The 22,005-nt window shown below is 38.7% G+C and overlaps 1 protein-coding gene across 1 annotated transcript in view; it reads right to left on the reverse strand.

Moving 5' to 3' along the window:
* The window catches only part of tox (thymocyte selection-associated high mobility group box), a 49,234-nt gene that overhangs the window by 11,431 nt on the left and 15,798 nt on the right, over positions 1 to 22,005 (reverse strand). Inside the window, exons 3-6 of the mRNA XM_053438950.1 lie at positions 16,428 to 16,538; positions 9,773 to 10,057; positions 3,790 to 4,035; positions 764 to 997 (exon numbers count right to left, since the gene is read on the reverse strand). Coding sequence (XP_053294925.1) covers positions 764 to 997; positions 3,790 to 4,035; positions 9,773 to 10,057; positions 16,428 to 16,538 — 876 coding nt within the window. The remainder of the gene's footprint in view (positions 1 to 763; positions 998 to 3,789; positions 4,036 to 9,772; positions 10,058 to 16,427; positions 16,539 to 22,005) is intronic.

Consider the following 22,005-nt stretch of genomic DNA (forward strand, 5'->3'; position numbering starts at 1 on the left):
ATAGCTTAGTATTGAATGCACAATAACAGGGCAGCTATGTTTATGTTTTCTTTCTCTTGGACCGCGGGTTGGTATCCGTCGCTGGTGCGGAAGGCGGGCCGTTGAAGGGGACCGGGTACCGCAGTTGGCGGCTGCTTATCTGGACGTGTGTCGGGCCCTTCTCGCGGATCACCTCAGCTACGGCGCCCGCTGGGGAAACCCTCCGTTCACGTCAAAGTGAAGAAATTCAATGAAGCGGGTAAATGGCGGGAGAAACTATTGGCACTCAAACAGGTCAATCTGAGGAGGGCTGTTTTAGACAGGGTAAAAAGGGTGCTGTTTTAAATGAACCTTGTGGTATTTTGACCAAAATATGTTTATGTTTTAAACATCTGTATCGGCCAAGAATTTCCATATCGGTGCATCCCTAATATATATAGTAGGGGATCCTTGCTCCATCTCTTCACCAGTTTGGGGGTCCTTGGCCTGAAAAACGTTGAAGACCCCTGCTATAGGAGGATCACAGAGGACATTAGAGCTAAAAACCTGGTGTGTATTGGTCTAACTGATGCTGCTGTGCCACAAGTGTTGGGAAACCGACAGCGATAACATTTTGCCAAAAATACATAAATATTTTTTGCCGTTTTTTTTTAGATCCCTATTAGTTTGATTGTAACTGCTATGATATGACTATAGATTGCTTCCATAATTATATTTAAGATGATAATATGATCAACGTGCTGATTTGCTGGTGGAGACTGTAAATCAAGGAAGGTGGATCTACCTGTTTCTGCTCCTCTCCCAGGCCGTCCCACATAGAGGCCACAATCTTTGACACTTCTCCAAAGGTGGCGTTGGGGTTCTGGGCCTTGATGTTGGCTTGGGTGTCCCTGAAGAACAAGGCATAGGCAGACACTGGTTTCACTGGCTCATTGGGGTCCTTTCGCTTCTTCTTCTTTGGCGTTTTCGGTTTCTTGATGTCCACTGTTGCTGGCCGCTTCTCTGCTACGCTCCCATGCTGAGAGGAGAAGGAGGAGTTTGAGAACGAGCTAAGTTGTAAATTAATATAAACTCTAAACTAAAACAGTGGTAGAAAAATTACATGGTTGGTTGGGTAAATATTGTGTAGCAATACTGTATTAATAAAAAATATGCTATGATGATTATTCTTTGTTTTTGTAATTTTCCCTTCTTTCACCCTGGCCTTTGTTAGACTGGTGTACACATTTACATTTATTATTATGAGTCCGTATATTATAATAATTAAATCATGTATTACCAATTGAATGGGATGTTTTTAAATGAACGATATCATTGGTACTTATTACCAATAAAAGGGACATATTCAAATAGTACATTTACTAACATACTAATTAATTCCAATTAAAAGACTATCAATTCAAAGAAGGTCAGCCAAGCAAGCATCATTGTGCGATTTGTCTACAAACAAACATACAATCTAATCAATGTGAAGAATAACATTTCCAATAATAAATTAAAGATAAATATATATTCAATGCTCAACATGACAAATATAATTTTGTCACAATGTTAACCTGTTATTAGCTACAAATTATGTAGTTTTAAATGAGACACTTTCATGATATGATCAGAAAAAAGCAGATCTGTAAAATAAAGAATTACTGTCAAACTAAAACATTTCAAGTATATCGGTTCTGTCAGATGGAGGATGAAAGAGGCTTCCGAAATGTCTGCCTTTGTCCAGGTAACTCAGATGTACACATTACATACAGTACATACAGTATCTCTAATGAATTTTCCAAAATTTTTGACATAGTGGAAGAAGTTACTGCTGAACAAAGGCAACGGTGTTTCTACAGCTTTAGTCAGGGAGCATCACTGGCAGCAACAATAAAGACAGGGACTTAAATGGGAGGGTCTGTGCTCCAGTTACCACTCACATTAGTAGACAACTTGCTGCTGATGTCAGTGACAGGAGCTTTGTAAATTCTCTATTTATTTAAATCTAAAGAAACTGATTTAAAAAAAGAAAACCAGAGCAATAATCAATTATTTTACCAGTGAAAAGCATTAATGCAGAAATCTCTCATGTATAATAACCAAAGCTCTTCTTACTAACCTGTGCTCATATATGAACCTATCACTTGAAGGGAGGCACTAATTAAATATGAACAAATATAGCTTTATATTTTATTTTTTTGCCTAGTTGTTTTTCTTGTTTGAATTGAGCAATGCACATAAGCCCTCCTTACTTCTTCAGCCTCAATCCAAATTCAACACTGAAATCTTAAGGAAGATAGGCTGTATCGCAGTGCTGCTCATTTGGAACTCATTAATTCAATTCAATTTTATTTGTAAAGCCCCAAATCATATTATATATTATCTCAAAGCACTTTCATCTAGGTGTTCTTAATAACACAACGACAGATTGTGTTATTCAACAGTATGGTTTCATTTCCCCAGAATTTGAGCAGTCAGTTTGGTGCAGGTTGCTTGTTTTAGTGTGAGACACAGAACGAGGGAGCTGATTTCCATCTAGTTGATATGCAGGGAGAATGGGTCTATTATGACACATCACATTAACATAGCAACTCTTCACTGTCTAACACACACACACACACACACACACACACACACACACACACACACACACACACACACACACACACACACACACACACACACACACACACACACACACACACACACACACACACACACACACACACACACAGAAATGGTTGCTACAGCTTAGTGCGATATGACTCACTAACTGAAAGAAACAGAGGATTGTTTGCGTTTGTGTATACACAAAATCAGCCACAACATAAAAATATGGTTATATATATACAAATCCCCTCCAGAACTATCGGAGGGTCAGAGCTTATTCTTTTGACATCTTGGTGTAAAACATTTTTATGAGACGAGAGTGGAAAATTTCTGCTTTTATTTCCTGGTATTTGCATCTAGATATGTTGAACACCCTTTTGTTTGAACACACCCAATTTTTCAACTGATAGACGATACTGGAACATGTGCCTGACAGGTGTTTATTGTTGCCCAGGTATTGTCTTTCAGTTTGAATGTTTAAACTAGCAAATTTTGTCTTAAACTCATTGTAAAATACATTGGGCAAAGCAGATACATCAATTGACTGAACTGAAACTGAATGTTTCCTGATTTGATGACAATAAACATCTAACAGATCAACCAAGGACAACAACGACTGATGACAGGGCGTGTGAAGAAAAACTAAAATCTCAGAGCCAGTGACATCAGCATCCAATCTATCCTTTTCTCTTAAATGTTCTGGCCTGTCCATGCTTGTATTTTTTCATGACTAGATTTTTGTAATGCCCTCTTTACAGGTATTACTCTGCTGCTGCTAGAATCACTGGTTCAAGAAAACAGGACCATACAACAACTCTGGCCTCCATCTTTGGCATCCTGCTTGTTTTTATACTGATTGTAAAAGATAATTGAATTTTTTTTATGATCTATATCATGGATCTTCTAACTTCCTGTTAGCCTGAGTACCATCTTAGATCAGCTGATAGTGGCCTTCTGTTTTTTGCAGTACAGGCCCCCAAACTCTGCAATGACTTACCTGCTGAGATCAGAAATACTATATTACCACTTTTAAATCCTTTCTACACAATTTTAAAAAGCCTAAATGTGTGTATTAAAATGCATTTTTATGTAACTTGATGACTGTTGATATTCTTTTGAAGAACCTTTTAGCTTTGTTAATAATTTTTACAGAAATAAAGCTCATTATTGTTATCAGTCATATTAATAAAACCATGTGTGTGCGTGTGTGCTTTTTACCCTGAGTCCATCATCATTATCATCCTCATGTGCTGAACTGGAGGGAGATGGTGTGGCAGATTTACTCTCTGGAGGTGAGGGAGAATGATGGGTGACAGAGTTGCCGCTGAGCCCCAGCTGGGATTGGTTGATGGTGGACAGATGACCCTGTTGAGACATGCCTGATTGGTTCCTGGGTCCAAGAGCTGCTTCAATTGGCTGTTGGCTGCTGGTAAACCGAGAATCTGAGTTCACCATCTGCTGCATCTGTGCAAAGACAGCAAGCGATCATTGCAGTGAATGATTCTGACGACTGGATGGAAGATCAACCAACCTCTACACAATGTTCCTGTCTGCCATTTCATTGTTGTTTTTTGCACTTCTAAAATGATCTCTGTCCACTCAAAGGTTTTTGGCACAAAATCAGGTTTAATAACTATCCCTACTAACAGGCCTGAAAACGCAGGCCATATCGAATGATCACATGAACACTCAAATACACTGATACGCATGTAAGGAGTTGTATCATTGTAAAATGCAGAGTTTAACTGCACAACAGGGTCAACAAGAATTTGTCATCCATGTTGAGTTATACACTGGTGGCTGAAGTTAATCCGGTTGTTTTCTACCGGAGAGGGGTCATGTGATGGGAACTTTATAAGGCTTTTAAATGGTGAACATAGTGAAGCATTTATCAGCTAAAAAGCTGAATAGGAGTTGCTGGAATCCATCAGGTGACTAGAATAACAACAAATAAAAAATACAGTGTTTAGGCATATGCTTGTCATAAATAGTCAAAAAGCTATTTAATTCTGCTTAAAACATCAGTGTGTCAGGTCATGTTTTTTTCTTTTATATAAGGTTTGTATCTAAGATTCCATGATGGAGTGAACAGAAGGTGTGCTGAAACAGTATCTGAGCGACATAACATGTTCATGTAACAGACCTACTTAGGCTTTGAGACAGGCTCTGCCTTTGCCTGATAGGATTTGTACAGTGTGCAGCCGTACAGGATTCACTAATAATGAAGTCTGATAGTAACCATGGCAACCGGCAATACAGGTCAGACAGATGATGGGATCAGGAGTCATTTAAAACGTCAATTCCAACTCGTCTGTAAATACATCAATATAGATTTTAAACTCCCTTTGCTATACTCCACAGAAGCGGCTACAAAACTTGATCAGGAGCAAATGTTATGATGTCCACAGATGCAGATTGGACAGAAAAAAGCACAAGTGTTTTACCTTGTCCACTCAATTATTTGTCAGAGAGCTGTTTGCTTCGAGATGTAAAGTGAGGAGACATCATATAAGACTTATTTTTTGTACAATACGATAAATAAATGAAAAGAAAATTATAACATAGGCTTAAATATGAGACAATATAAGTAAGTGGTGGTCCTTTTACATTTGAAGATGAGATGTTTATTAACCCACCACCTACACACACACGGGGCAGCACAGCACACAATACCCCTAGAAACCAAGGAACAACATGGAAGAATGCATAACATTTCCTTTAAAATATTTGTCTCCCAAATAGATAATGGAGGCAATCTTGAATAAATAAAGGGCATCTTACATTTTGTTCCATTAATGTTGAAATTTAAATGTCACATCAAAATACATCTTAGTAAAAACTGTAGCTCCAGAGCAATGAGGTAAACGACCACAAAGCAGTCTTAAGCAGTTCTGGACAAATGGATTGAATATTATTTCATGGCATATTGTTCCTTTGTGCTCCAACTGTCAACCATTGTGTGGTGTAGCTTAGTCAACTGACATTGCCAAAATGTGAACATCTCTTAGTGAGTTAGTCATCAGTGGTATTCTGTTCATTTCTCAGGAAAACAAAAGTTATCACTGCTAAGACCTGCAGCGTGGGGACTTTGACACCTATTATAGCAAAATATGAAGATGGGACTCGGTTGATGCCGTGTATTGAGAGTTTCCTCTTAGTAAGCATTGAATAATAACGGATGTGGTCTTCTACGCACTGCCCCTCTTGGGAAAGCATTACCTGAACTCGGTTACTGGCAACAGGCTCTGAATACAGCTGCGGCATTTAGACGGAATGCACAGTGACATTTCTCTAACTTTGGAACAGGTTTCACATTCATGTGCGTACCAGATAGACGTGCTGAAAAAGATCAGCTGCGGTTTGGTACTGGTTGGGGTAGGACTTCGATAAATGTCATCGTAGTGAAGAGTCAAAATATTCCACTGTCATATGCTCTCGAAAGCTTTTCAATCTGATATCACGTACAAGCTGAGATATTAATGACGCATTGAGAAATAAATAAAAATACATGGATTTAAATGAAGCAATCAACATTTTCTACTGGTTTATTTGTTTGTTGGAAATATGTTTGGGCAGGTTGGGTTTAATGATTTGAATGAATTTTTTGTTTTATCTGTATTATGACAATTAAGCTGCGAGGATCGGGATGAGAGAATAAATATTTACAAAACTGAAAACACAAGAGATGAAATTTATGGGAGGGGATGGAGGTACTATATTTTAATAGTTTGCGTGGTAACATCACTGTCAGTTGACTGGAATAAGAGGTGACACAGCACTCTGAAGAGCCCACATCATTATCAAAATTAAACCACACATGTTAAATAAAACAATGCATGGATTTAAAATAACTAATTAAACCTCTTAATGGAAAACCTATCGTTTTCAGAAACATTTTTGGCAAGTTTGGATTTAATGACTAAAAAGTACTATAAATTATCATATTAATGTTAATTTATTATGACTATGTATAATAAAATGAATCTACAAAGCTAAGGATGACAGATTAAAACTTTTAAACATTTAAATGGTTACTTTACAAAAATTAAAAATACAAGAGAAGACATTTTGGGAAGGAGCTACTGTATTTAAGCTCTAATTTGAGTGGTTTTGTGTGGAAGCGTCATTAGCAATTAATAAGAATAATTTGTCACAAGGTCAGAAAAAACAACATAGAGCACCTAACCTAAACACTCTTGAACCATACATGGAAATTTAACAACGGGAAAAGTAAAACCTAATTTTCCTTCTGACGTTCACAAAATCACGTCTTTTGAAGAATGAAGAGAGTAAGAGAGGGGGAACCCCTGAACGTTGAGTACTGACTGACTCATGCCATGAGGGAGGGAAATGTTGATTAATCATAAACCAGGGGCACATCTTTACATAGGTGTCATTAATGATGGTATTTCAAAATGAAAGTACAGCAACAAAATCAAACAAAATCGGTTATTGCTTTTAGCAAAATCAGAACTTGAAATTGTTTGATTGTATTTACTATTATTGTTGGACCAAGACATATGATTGAACACAAAAATATGAATCTTTGGTCTGAATTACCAAAATATGCAAACAATGGCAAGCTATAAAATACTGTTGTTTCTCCTTACTAAATATAGGGTTAATATTAGGGATGGTCCATCCATCACTGATGCAGTCAGTAATCGTGATGTTGAACCCAACATAATGACCCCACCCCCACACTCACCACACACAAATCAATTCTAGTGTCTCCTCTATGGCGTAGAAAAAATACATTTATTACTTATCTCTTATTTATTATCTATCAGGCGGGAATTCCTGAGGGGTACTTTTATTTTGAGTATTTTACTTTGCTACATTTATAGTTAAAAGTATTACATTAAAAACAAAAGCCAAATGAAGTTATGCTTGACTGTGTGAGAAGTATCTGGACTGGTGTCAGAACGAGCAGAGAAGTTGTTGAGGACTTTGCAATGGAGTAGACTCAAAGACTGACGCTCAGACAGGTGAGTGTAACAACTGACTGATCGGTGTAAGTCACTGTACAGAGGAGCGTATCATTAACCACCACGTTGCCCAGCAACGTAGCCCTTTGTCTGTGTTTGTCAGCTGCAGCCGCTGTGGAGTTTATGTTGTTTATATATCTTGGCCTTTTCTGCTACTTATTTCTGTATAAGTGGCAGATATTCTATTTAAGTGACTATATATCACTACATAATGACTTAGGATAACTTCTTTGGAATTCCTAGGATTGTAATTATCAATATCAATCATCAGTTTTATTCACAGGCTTAAAAGTGCCTCACCAGAATGTATTGGCTAGTATGGTGTGTGTATATATTCGTAGCCAAGGATGTTCTTTCATTTGACAACTTGTGATTTAGCATAATTTCAGCATTGGAGACTTCTAACCTTTAAAGAAGAGAAGCGTCTTTTAAATTGGAACTTAGTAGTATTTACTCAGATTACACGATTACTTATGAACTTTGTCCTTTCATTTGAGTAAATTCTCCTTGAGCAAAATATGTTTTTAAGCAACAGTATTTTACTTGAGAGCGGTTTTTCAGTTATCTTTCCAACCCTGGATGTCAACAATAACTGCTATTGAGTACATGCCTCCTCTAGGAACACACACACGCACGTACACACATGCACACACCCCATCCACCCTGTTTAGACTGAGCCAGGCATGGTTGCTAGGCAACCATAATTCATGGACTGGCACTAAATGTATGTTGGTATGAGAATATAACAGCGAGCTAGAGAGAGAGACAGAGAGAGAGAGAGAGAGAGAGAGAGAGAGAGAGAGAGAGAGAGAGAGAGAGAGAGAGAGAGAGAGAGAGAGAGAGAGAGAGAGAGAGAGAGAGAGGGAGAGAGGGGCAGGGCATAGACAGAGTAAGATGGGGAAAAGGAGCTTCTCTTCACATTACTAAAATCATTATCTCCAATGCTACACACATAACAGACAGGTAAGTCACACTCAAATGAATAAGATAGTTAATAAAAGGAGTCTGCAGTGTTATTCTAGTGTAATTCTAATTCAAGGCCATCATGAGGTTTCATACTGACACTTATTATAACATGCAGCTTTAATATGAAGACCGAGACAACCGACAGACAGAATAAACTGATCTTTATTATAGACACTGACACATACACCTGCTGAAAACAAATTTTCTGTGACAATTGAAATAAATGTAAGTCTCAGGCCTTTTTTTTATACTGTATGACACAGTTAGATGTTCTAAATGTCACAACTAAAGCAAGATTTTCACTCCACTGTAAAATGAGCACTTAAAATATGAGGCAAATGTCAAATCAACCGGCTTCCATGATTGGCTTTCAAATAACACTGCCCCGGGCAATATCCTATTTCACATAGTTGAACTGAATAAAATATGAAAGAGTATAGTTAAAATATATCTGCTGGATGTCAGTTCAAATCTCAAGGCTCGACAAGATCCTTAATCTTATCCCAATAATTACAGTCTATGTATTTTTGTGCAAGACATAGTAATTGTTCATTTTGTATCAGCACAATTTAAGTGAGATTTGTAAAGCATGGATTTGGTTAGCTTCAGTGTCAGGTATTTGAGTGTTTTTTACCGTGACAAAAATATTCAAACCTTTCTAGAAATATTTTGGACTCCTACAACATAAAAAGTGTTTCCACAGCAGGAGCTTTGCCCAGGCACCAGGAACCCATTTTTATTTATTGTATTTTTCAATTTATTTTATTTTTAAATGTTGTTCTAAAACTGTAAAGAAGCTCTGCAATTGGAAGGTTCTGTACAATTTAAACTGCACTGGCCTCTGATTTTCAACTTTAGAGAACATAAGTGGAGATCATTGACCCAAGCCGAAGTCACAGAGAATTCTCATTTAGACATCATTCACAGGATCGACATGAATGATGTGGTAAATGTAAAATGTATGAACGTATATTTAAAAAAAACAGGAATGGTTCTGTGCAGACCTCCACTGAGCCTCAACATCCTTGCGTATATAGATAAGCAAGGATTTTCATTTTCAATGAAGGAAAGGGATATGTTAATTCCAGATTTAAAAAGTAGGTCTGGAAAAACCATATCAGATACAAACTAGAAGGGCCCAGTCTTGCCATGTTCAAGGGGGAAAAAAACAACATGTCACGTTGCTAAAAATACAGTTCCATTCATTTTCATGTAGTATGTATGTGATTTGTTTTTTGACTACTTACCACTGATAGTGTGCTAGTCATCGGGCCGCTGTCTGGGCTGAACGTGCGGCCATCTTGGTTCAACATAGCAGCTCCATCTTGGCCACCGGACATGCCAGGCAGGTCCATGCCCTGCAGCTGGTAGAGGTGGTGTGGAGCGGAGCTGGACGGAGGCTCAAGGGAGTGGTATGGTCCAGAGGGGGAATTGTGTGAGATGTGGGGGGGCATCATGTGGTCTGGCAGGTTCTGGGGGTTGATAGGAGGGATGTTGAAGTCCTCATCACCCAAACCACCAACTGAGTATGACTGGAAAAAAAGAAAGACACATACACCCTGTAACCGTGTTGTGAATCAACAAAAATAACCTATAGGAGACCAAAGGCTCATGGGGAAAAAAATGTTGTACGATTTTGACGACATCCATGTTCCACAACTGCAACATTTACACTGCCAGAGATCCAACATTTTTTCTCCCAATAAGTAAAGTCAAAGTATGTTTGTGCAAGACATACAGCAATAATCCATCCAGTAATAAACCTTTTGAGTATAAACATTTTTAGAGAATTATATTTGTATAGCAATTTTCATTCAAAGAAACTCAACGTGCTTCACATTGAGAGAATACATTAAAACAAAACAAAAAACAAAACAACATATAGAAACAGATGTAAAGGTGTATACTATCATAACTAATACAATGAAAATGAAATGTAAAACAAGAATATGATAAAATAAGGCATACATCAAATGCACCACACAATTAGACATTATAGCAATTAAATGATACGATTTAACAGCAGCTGAACAGGAAACATGCATTACATATGGACAGACTAAATACAGAAAATCAGGCAAAGGCCTGAGAGAAAAGAAATGTTATAAGTTTGCTTTTGAAAGTAGACAATGTTGTGACGGACCTCAGGTCATCAGGCAGCTTGACCTATCTTAGAGGCCTGACCGGGTTCTATCCAGTAAGCAAGTCAGAAATGTACTGTGGAGCTAAACCATTAAGTGCTTTGAAAACTACCAACAGAATTTTTAAGTTGAATCTGTGTTGTACTGGAGGCTATTGGGGAGATTTTAGTACCCAGGAAGCATTTGGTTGTTGGTTGCAGAAAAAGCTAGGCCACAAAAGAGAGGCAGCAATGGCTAAAAGTAAGAGCAGGGAGAGCACTGTAAAATGCAATGTTGAACTTTATCCATGTTGCATTCTACACTGGTAGCCGAGACTAATGCCAGTTGTTTGCTTCTGGAAGGGGTTCATGTGATAGGAGCCTGACTAATCAGCGAAGGCTATGTCGTGAAGGAAAAGACCCAAAAAGCAAGCTGTGGTGAGGGTCAACATCATTGTTTCCAAACGTCTGTATTTATGCCTGTTCGCACTGAAAAGCCGCCTCAGAGTTTTCAAACTAAAACACGGTCTCCATTTTAGCAGCTCTAAAATGACATAGTACTGTGGATAGCGGTTGTATCCATAGCAGAGTCGATGCATTTTCAAAATAAAATGTAGTAGCATGGATGTAACACATTCTATCTAACTAAGGACGGTGCTGTTCAAAGATGTGGACATCGTGGGATTTTACATGTTGATGCAGGTGACAATTTTGGAAACCTGCACAGAAAATTTGTTGTGATTGTGTGATAATAAGATTGTGGTATGATTGTTTGGGAATGTCGCCCACTACTACATGAAACATTAGTTTCAGAGATAATAGATGGAAGAAAAGGAAAACCTGCTTATCACCATTATTTTGGAATGTTAAATTCCTAAACATCTCTGTGTTGAGTCATGTAGTCATTCTTCCTCAGCCTGAGCTCCTATCACAGACTAATTATCACTAATAATACTCCCGGCCTGAAAGAAAGCATCATGAACAAAGTCTCAGTCATTCACAAGCAGTACAACACAGTACCTTATATTTACAAGTTCCATTTGCTTGATAGAATATGCAGAGGTGGCTCTTTGTGTGTTAAAATACAACGGTGCTAATCTGACATACAAAAAGAAAACCAGGAGCAGTCCTGTATATGATAATGAATTGTTCTGAAAGCAAAGACAAATGAGAGGAAGACATGAAGAGGGAAATGGAGTGAGAGAATCATGCGAGAGAAAAGTGAGAGACCCGAGGGCGAAGAGAAAGGCAGTGTTGGAGAAGCCCTCTCATACTAATCTGACAGAGGAGATCTTTTATAGAGAATGACAGCCTTTTCTGCTTGGCTAGCCACACTCCTTTGCTCTTCATTTCTCTCTAGCCTTCTTCCTCCTACTCTCTTTTGCTTTCTCACTCCTATGATCATCACTCTCTCTTTTATCTCGCTCACTCCTCCATTCTCTCTTTTTCTCTGTCTCTCTCTCTCTTTTCTGTCTCAAACCCTGACGCCGTGTTGCGTTATGGGTTGCATGACTTGTGTTGTATGATGTATATGCTCTCAATGTAATGAGCAGCCACTGTGGTAAATCGTGATTTGAGTTAATACATTCACCATTTTAAAGAGAAATGTAGGGAACACAAATGTGCAATAGGAGATGTAGAAAATGATAAAACATCATCTCAACTGTTCATCTCCCAACTACAAAAACAAAGTCACAGATAGAATCTGAAACACCTCTTTAAAGTAATTTAATTTTGTTCAGGCAGACATTTAACAATTTATAGAAACCTGGCATGGTCAAAGGATTTTATACCACCTTCAGTTGGTCTGTAATTTTGTGGGTCATCATCGTATCACTGGGATCATGATCTCACCACATCAAGAAACAGTACAACCTGAGTGGCTGTTCTAAACCTGCCTGTTTGGAAGGACCTGTTAGTTTTGCCCATAGTAATGCTGGTTGCACATTTCTCTCTGAAACTGTGAAAGTGACCTACAGTAATAGAGCCAGAGCAAATAAAGACCTGCAGCAGGATCAGTCTGCAGAACTCTGAAGCTGTAACTGCTGCTTCAAAGTTCATTGAAGCTCAACTCAGTACGCACAACCCCAAATTTGACAATTAATTGTCGTTGCTGTTGTTGTGATCGACAACAATGAGTCCCAACCACTGCTGCCACTAGTCGTCAGTTTAGTAATTTTGAATTTTAAAAAACCCCAAATTCAACACTGCACTTCCATGAGCCATATTATTTCATGGCCACGTAGTAATTTTCCCCCCCAAATGTCAAGGGCTCAGTAGCTTTCCATACAGGCATTGTGTACAGTGTGAGCAGTGGTATCGTGGCTGATGATCGGACCATACAGTCTGAGCACATACATCATTAGCTTCGGCTTCACATCGCAGACAATTTACTCAAACAGTATGAGCTGGAATTTAACAACAATATTTCTTACATTGTATAGTGTATGCCCAGCTTCACACATGTCAATATATATCTGAATACACACTCCATGTTATGAATCAAGAAATTATACAACCATACAAAAACCAAATTGACACAAGTGAATTTGTGTATTTTCAATAGAGCCATGTGGGTGCATATATCCCTGTAATGTTAACATCACATGGCACAAGTAACCGCACACAAGGTTTGACTCACATATTTTATGAGACACCCGTCACCTCGAAGACCGCGAATGCAATCTTTTCAGGCACCATGGCATATGGACAGATATTAATCCCACAGGGAAATTGCACTTTTGACATATCTTTCAGTACAGGAATGTTGTGACTGATTGTTCATCCATGTAGTCACATCTGTGACCCTTGGTTTTCTAACTCATATCAGTTATTCTTTATACACCTACACTGTGGTTTATATTCAGTCTATCCCACAGACACTGTCCTGCTCCTGCTGCTGCTGCTGCTGCTGCTGCTGCAAACACTCACTTAAGCATCATATGTGAAATATTCTGTCGCAAAAAGTTATCCAACAAATGCACTTTAGTTTTAAGCAAATGTTGCTTAAACAGGAGGAAAAAAACGTCGATGATAAAACACAGAATACAATATATAATAATAAGCATCCTTTAGACGTTCATACTAATAGAAAATTTGTTACATATTACAGGGATAGTCCAGTGATTCTAAATTGTTATTCCAAAAAATAGGACGGTTAATTTGTGCAACATAGACAAAGAGACCTGACATAGTTCCTAGTGTGGGTGAAGCTCCAAAATCCTTAAATCCAGCAATTCACATAATGCAGCTCAATTACATCTTTTATAATCAATTTTCTAGTCTTTGTGACTAGAAAATTGACTTTGACATGTGAGATTGGTGGCTCTCCCCTTTAATTACAGTTAAGTGGATCAACAGTTAACACCCACTGGGAAGTATAACTTTCTCTTCTAATTTAAGGAACGTACCACTTTCCCTGCTGTCCTCATCCACAAGTACACCACACAGCTTCCACACACGGCATACATACATTAATGGATTCCCACTGTCATTATCAGGGTAAGAAAACAATTATTGTGCATCCTGAAGATGCTGGTGCAGTTGTAGCTCTCACAGATACTCTGAAGTTCTCTTCTTCAGTTACCTGGGCCAGTGGTTAATTGTCATCAGATACAATTAGTTGTAACTTTAATCGCAAATTCAGAAAAAAACAATGACTTCATTATAACTGTGGAGCTTCCACTCATCCATCCAATGATTGGATAAAATGTTGTACTACAGGAAAGTTCCAGAGGAGTGTTTCCTCCCTATTGGCCAACATAGGTCAAAGCCTATCCTCCTATAATTGTTGGGGATGCAGCTGTAATTGCAGGAAAGCTGCATGTGCTCTAGCCAGGACTAGCTTCCGCTCCAGTGTTTGTCAATCTTTGGATTCAGGGGGGGTTTGTAACATTTGTTGGGAAGTTCTGAATTATTGTGAGGATTTATCAACCTGTCTCTCCTCTGCTCCGTGTGTGAGGAGGTGACCAAATTGTCATGAGAGACAGGATAGAAACGTTAGAAACGTCACACTTAGCTGAAATGAATCCAATGCAGGCCCATAAGGTCAATGATATAAATATATGATACTATGATATTTTGTGTTTGTCTAGTCTACGGGGGCAGTGGTAGGGGATATTCACTGAATATCACAATAGCGCTGTATCATATATCATAAAAACTCAGGCGTAAAATAAGACGTTTGTTGGTTTTTTCCTTGTTAGTCACACACAAAGTTCTCTCTCCTTGCTCTGCAATCTAGAATCTAGAAATCCAGCTCTTTTGTAGCGTCACAAAAAGTGGGTTCTCTTGTATTTGACCATTTTCTCCAACTGCATGTGTTTTTCAGCCTGGACATCTAGTCGTTTGCTCAACTTCATACTCACTAGCCTGTGTGTTTCAGGCCAGACAGTGTTTCATGGTCCTATTTTCTGACACCGTGTCCTGTTGAAGCACAGAGCTCTGCATAAATCACACTGCCCGCCTGCCTCTCGGTCTCTCTCCCTCCCCTATCCCTCCCCTGTCCATAATTTATTCAACTTCTGCATATATTACTCCCTTCTCTCTCCCTCTCTCTCCGCTCTCCCATTCATGTCAGTACAATGGTCCATTCCCTAAGAACTGGGAGCTTATCGAAAAACTAATGCAGTCAGCATCAAGCTCTCTCACACATGTTGTGTTAACAAGATAAACACACTTCTCACTTAACTTAACGTTCATGACAATTTTGTGACAATGTGTGATAGACAAGAACTCAGAAGAACAGACAAAAGGTAGATAGGGATATTCTACCCATTTTTGAAAAAAGTGTAATGCAACCAAATCTCCCAGATGCATGCATAGTTTTGGGAGTCTGTGGAAACAGCTATCTAGAGTGTGTCTTGGACGGCAGCTTAAGTTTAAATAAAATCTAAGTTTAGATAACATTAAAATAATTTCAATTCATTCAAACACAAGGCCCATTTGTCTATGGTCAGCTCAACCACTGAAGATCCAATTTGGGTGAGAGAGCACTTGAATGGTTGAAGTAACAAGAATAAATAGGGCACTATCTGTCAAGTGCAAAGTAATGAATAAAGAACAACAAATGGCTTAGATTTGAATGAGGCATTTGTGCATTGTAATGCCTTCTACTGAAAAGTTGTCATTTTAAGATAAGGTTAGTGAACCTGCATGGAAAAGCAAGCAAGAGCAGGCAATACTTTGAAAGAAAAGCTCCTGATACATCCCGACCCCTTCCATCAGCCCTCTCATCGAAGCTACGCCCATATAAATGTGCACTGCCTGACAACTGCGAGAAGCAAATTTTTCTGTGTCTGGCTCACTAACTTCTAGCAGGTCCGTTAGAGGTATCCACCCAATCATTTCATTCAGTCCATATAAAATGATAGGTTGTGTTTATTACAGCCCTGCAAAGACCACAGTGGAGGACCACTCTACCTTTATGTTGCATTGTGGGAATTGTATTTGCAATGCTTTGATAAGAAAGAACAATGTTCAGAATTTAAAACACGGTGTCTCTCAATTTTGACCTGGTTTTCTCTTAAACTGTCCATTTTTGATCCAACAATGTAACAGCAGTGTAAACAGCTTGTAGAAGAGAAAAGCTTTTGCTGCATCACTCTTTTCCAGCATGGTGGCAGAGTAAAATTCACGGGATCCCCTTGCCTGTAGATGGCAAGCATGAATGTCTGCATCTGTAGGTCTAAGCTGTGTGACTGTGAAACTCTGAGAGTTTTACCATTTTAAAACCACCTGAAAGAGCTGTCTGTGTGTGTGTCTGAGGTGTCTGTGTAGCTTACCCATGGCAGACGGTGTGAGTCAGGCATGTGTGTGTCCCTCCTCCAGTGCTGTGTGGGTTGGTTTGTTGGCGACACCTTGCAGAGAGGCTGAGGGGGCTGTGGCACACGAAACTGTGCAAGGAATCAGAGAGACAAACAAAGGTTCAAACAGGCCCATAGGTCAGGAAAAGTCAGAGGTCAAATAAAAAGGTCATGAAGAGGGGTGTGAAGAAAACGACAGAGAGAGAGAGAGAGAGAGAGAGAGAGAGAGAGAGAGAAAGAGAGAGAGAGAGAGAGAGAGAGATTATCCACAAGTACTTGCTCTCACAGTGTGTTTTGGATACTATTCTCCACTGTGACAATACCTTTAAACTAACCTAATGTACCTTTTAGTTACTTTTCATTCCAACTCACACTGTCAAGCAAAGTGCACATAATTAGCAGCTTGGTCCAGCCTCATACCTGCTTTGCATCTCCTTAGGCTGAACTGCCAAAGCTGGCTTGAGTTGATAGACAGCATCTGTTCATTAGACTAGCTGGCATCATTACTAACCCAGCTCCACTAGTCCTACTTATAGTAACTAGTAACATTAGAAGTTTTTATCACACTCTGACCTTGTGCATCTTTAGTATTCTTGAATCACATCCTCAATAAAGCAAGAAGCTGATATGTGATGATATGAGGCATCAAATCTGCATTGTTATTAATTAGGCTTATAATCATATAATAGTAGTAAAAACCTCTATTTATAAAGCACTTGTTTAAAACAGTTTCTAAATATTACAAATATATGTAAAAACTATAAAATAGAGAAAAACACACACAAAAACCAGGGATAAAAGCTTTGGAGTCAAGAATCAAAAGCAGCTGTGTGAATGTATGTTTTGAGCATTGATTTGAACTCGGGTATCAAATCAGCCTGACTCCTTGGGCAGAGCCTTTCAAAGTCTGGGGGCTCAAAATATCAAACTTTAGGTTTATAACTCAGACTTAAGGATAGATAACAAAGATCTGACAGAGGACGGAGAGAGCAGTTCTACATATAAGGAGTTGGCAAACCGGTATTTAAAAATATATATATAGTTAGCCGCTGTAGGGAAGATAAAGTCAATGTAGCAACATTTTTCTCAAATGATTTCAGAGACCGGCTGCAGCATTTAGTATAAGTTGCAGGGAAACAAGAGATTTTTAGGAGACATGTGTACAGGACATTTTAATAGTTGAGTGATGATGAGATAAATGCTTGAATAACCTTCTCAAGATCAGTGAAGGACAGAAATGATTCTGGTGATATTCTGTAGCTGATAAACATGTTTTTTTACATGGAGGTCAGGTTTAACAAAATAATCAAATATTACTCTCATATATCTGTCAGTGCCAGTCCCTCCAGAAACTCGTATGCTTGAATATAGTCTTAACAAAACCACAAGAATATGTATCAAATGAATGTGTGTGAGCATGACATTATAGGTAAATACTTAACGTACAAGTGGTCCAGACTCTGTCCACAGTTTACCTTACACATATGAAAAACGCAGCAGGAGATTCTCTGCTCAAATGCATTCACAAGACAGAAATCTCTAGAGCGTGCAGGCGGCAGGGTTCTATCCCTGCCTGCTATAAATTCCACTGCAGAGAGAGCATGTTTTTGTTTAAAGCACATCGCACCGGCCATTATAGTCAAAAACTTTCCAATGTCATTGTTTTTCCAAATTGACATCTCTAATTCATTTCTTTATTTTTTTCAGTATTGTGTCCGTCAGTTATAAACTCAGACAATATACTGTTTTCTAACATGGCTCTATCTGACATTTTCTGGAGTTTTAACTAGGGGGCTGGTGGGAGAACTCCGGAGAATGTCTCCATAAATTAATACGGATAATTGAGTTCTCACATGCAGCCCCCAGAATAATTTCAGGAGATTAACCAGAGTTCAGTGCATGTCTGAAAGCAGCTCTACAAAGTAATAGGTCTCTATTCATCGTCATGCATTAGAGAAGTGACGAACACCCTCTTAATTTGCACCCACACACATGTAGTTTGAATGGGTTATGTTTTGTTGATTATAAATACTCTTTTAGGCCTGGAAAAGTGTTTTGATGTTTTCCTTCCTTTTCAACATTTATTAAGGTACAGTTATTATTTGACTGACCCATTCAACTTTTCAAAGTATTACTTCACCTCCCTTTCAGACAACAGCCTCCCCGTTTCAGCTTTTACACTGTAACTGCTGCTCCATTAGCGACACAAGAAATGACAAGGGTCGGACTGGATTAGAACTGTTCCCATTCATCACAACCACCTCAGACTGTATAGAAGCAATGATACTAATAATAAAACCCTAAATTCTTATTCCACACAACACCCCCACCCCCATCTTCGTATGGCACAACACTATGAATAAAACATCAAACCAGAGATTCCTATGCCGCACAATATTCTCTATATTCTACTCTATGAATAATGTATCTCTTGTGCTGTTTTCTTATTAATATTGGCTTTGCTTGGCAGTGAGGTAATTCTTTACTAACAAACACACATCTTACTCTCAAGAGATTTCATTTGGCCTCTGGAAACCAAATACTAAATACAGTTCTATCCACATATATAGGTAAAACTGCTTTCACTGCATTGTGCAGTTCTATGGCTATTAACTAATCCAATAACAGCTGATCGTTTATATGTTGTTCATCGCACTGAGCCAATGAATGCAACAGGAAAGCTGTACGTACAATAGCCCTACTCCTACATATTAATTTATTATTCAACACAATAAATCTAATTTGGTACATTTTTGTCAATGAATGTTGTTGTTCGTGCCAATTCAAAACATTTTGGAAAAAGTCAATCACAGTTTTTTGTGGGCTTAAAGTGAGTTCTTCATAACCAACATAAAAGACAAACTTTAATATTCAAACATACTAAATAGAGAAACTACTGTCAATGTCACGATTGCATTTAATGAGCAATCCTGTATACACTACACTACATTACAGCAGCTTTTTATTTTGGGAAAGTGAAGAGAAGGTCTGGAGATAGAAAATCATTGTAATGCTTAATGTGCCTGTTGTTGTAAGTGCAGTAAGTGATATTGCTTAGTGGAAAATTATGGGAGGAAAAGTTTGTTTGATGCAACTGGAAATAACTGTGAAGATTGAAATAGCAAGAAGGTCAGTTCAAAGAGACAGTGGGCTACGAGCTAATGATCTTAAAGAAAGCATCAACCAAAATCTTATATGGAAATTAGATATTTTATCCATTGCAATGTTAACTAATCTGAGCATGGGCATCACGAACACCCTGCAGTGTACAGTGTAGATGAATAACTCTTATTTAAGCAGGTCTCTACATCAGGGCATTACTCGACAGAACCGATTTGAATGGGATTCCTGACTACAAAGTATAATTAAGTCTATGAAAGCAAAATGAGTCCATTAAAGCCCCAGAGGTCATGTCTAATATGTTTTCTGACAGGTGTTACAACATGGTGTGTCTGATGGTTTTTCTGTGACCTGCAGTAAGCAAGAGATATGACGAGAGAGATATATTGGGATACCATTCCATCCTAATTGAATAATTTCCCTGTCATTCACAAGTATTAGTACAGAGGCCATTCTTAACCATCCTGTTGGCGAATTAGCTGTTGTCTTTGTAGGTTTATTTGTAAATGCTTTCTTCAGAAAGGATCACACAGGCATGGTGGAGGTTGCACGTGAGTTGCACAGAAGAATTTATTCTTCTGTGTCTGGAACATGTAGTCTGTACAAGTGTGACTTATAGGCTGCATCCTAAATGTGTTGGAGAGGAAATAGTATCATGTATGGTGAGCTTGTTTGTCAGTCAGCATAGATCCTGGAACAAAGGACAAACACAGTCCAACCACACCAAAGGTCAATATAGAATTCAGGTGACCTAACTTGCTAGACAATGGGTGCACCATAAAGTTTATGTCGAGCTGTACCCTAGATGGAAATGTCTGCTGTAAGCATAAACCAAGAAGTTATTAAGTAAATTTCCATTACATTACTACAATATACAGTGCCTTGCATAAGTATTCACCCCCCTTGGACTTTTTCCCATTATGTACTGTTACTAACTGGAATTCAAATAGACTTAAATAAACTTTTTCCTGTTTGATCAACAAAACATGCATAGTACTTTGGAGGTGCAAAATACATTTTATTGTGACACAAACAATAATGAGAACAAAAAACTTGACATCTGTTGGGTGCATAAGTATTCACCCCCCTGTGTCAATACTTGGTAGAACCCCCTTTCGCTGCAATTACAGCTGCAAGTCTTTTGGGGTATGTCTCTACCAGCTTTGCACATCTAGAGATGGAAAGGTTTGTCCATTCTTCTTGGCAAAAAAGATGAAGCTCAGTCAGATTGGATGGAGACCGTCTGTGAACCGCAATCTTCAAGTCTTGCCATAGATTCTCTATTGGATTGAGGTCTGGGCTTTGACTGGGCCATTTTAAGACATTAACATTCTTTAATCCAAACCATTCCTTTGTAGCTCTGGCTGTATGTTTAGGGTCATTGTCCTGCTGGAAGATGAACCTCCGCCCCAGTCTCAAGTCTTTTGCAGACTGCATCAGATTTTCTTCAAGGATTTCCCTGTATTTGGCTCCATCCATCTTTCCCTCTATTCTGACCAGTTTCCCTGTACCTGCTGAAGAGAAGCATCCCCACAGCATGATGCTACCACCACCATGTTTCACTGTTGGGATGGTGTGCTCAGGGTGATGGGCAGTGTTGGGTTTTCGCCACACATAGCGTTTTGCATTGAGGCCAAAAAGTTCAATTTTGGTCTCATCTGACCAGAGCACCTTCTTCCACATGTTTGCTGTGTCTCCCACATGGCTTCTGGCAAACTCCAAACAGGATTTTTTATGGATCCCTTTCAACAATGGCTTTCTTCTTGCCACTCTTCCATAAAGGCCAGATTTGTGGAGTAGACGACTAATAGTTGTCCTGTGGACAGATTCTCCCACCTCAGCTGTGGATCTCTGCAACTCCTCCAGAGTAACCATGGGCCTCCTGGTTGCTTCTCTGATTAATTTTCTCCTTGTCCGACTCTTCAGTTTGGGTGGACGGCCTCCTCTTGGTAGGTTTGTGGTTGTGCCATATTCTTTCCATTTTCTTATGATGGATTTTATGGTGCTCAGAGAGATGTTCAAAGCTCTGGATATTTTTTTATATACTAACCCTGCTTCATATTTCTCCACAACTTTATCCCTGACCTGTTTGGTGAGCTCCTTGGTCTTCATGATGCTGTTTGTTCAGTAATGATCTCCAACAAACTCTGAGTCCGTCACAGAACCGGTGTATTTATACTGAGATTAAATTGCAGACAGGTGGACCCTATTTACTAATTATGTGACTTGCAAATGTGACTTGTGAATGCAATTGGTCGCACCAGATCTTTGTTAGGGGTTTCACAGTAAAGGGGGTGAATACATATGCACTCAACACTTTTCAGATTTTTATTTTTAAATAATTGTGAAATCCATGTAATATTTCCCCCCACTTCCAAATGATGCACTATTTTGTGTTGGTCCATTACATAAACTCACGATGAAATAAATTTTAATC

This window comes from Pleuronectes platessa, chromosome 13 (genome assembly GCF_947347685.1).
Source record: "Pleuronectes platessa chromosome 13, fPlePla1.1, whole genome shotgun sequence".
NCBI lineage: Eukaryota > Metazoa > Chordata > Actinopteri > Pleuronectiformes > Pleuronectidae > Pleuronectes > Pleuronectes platessa.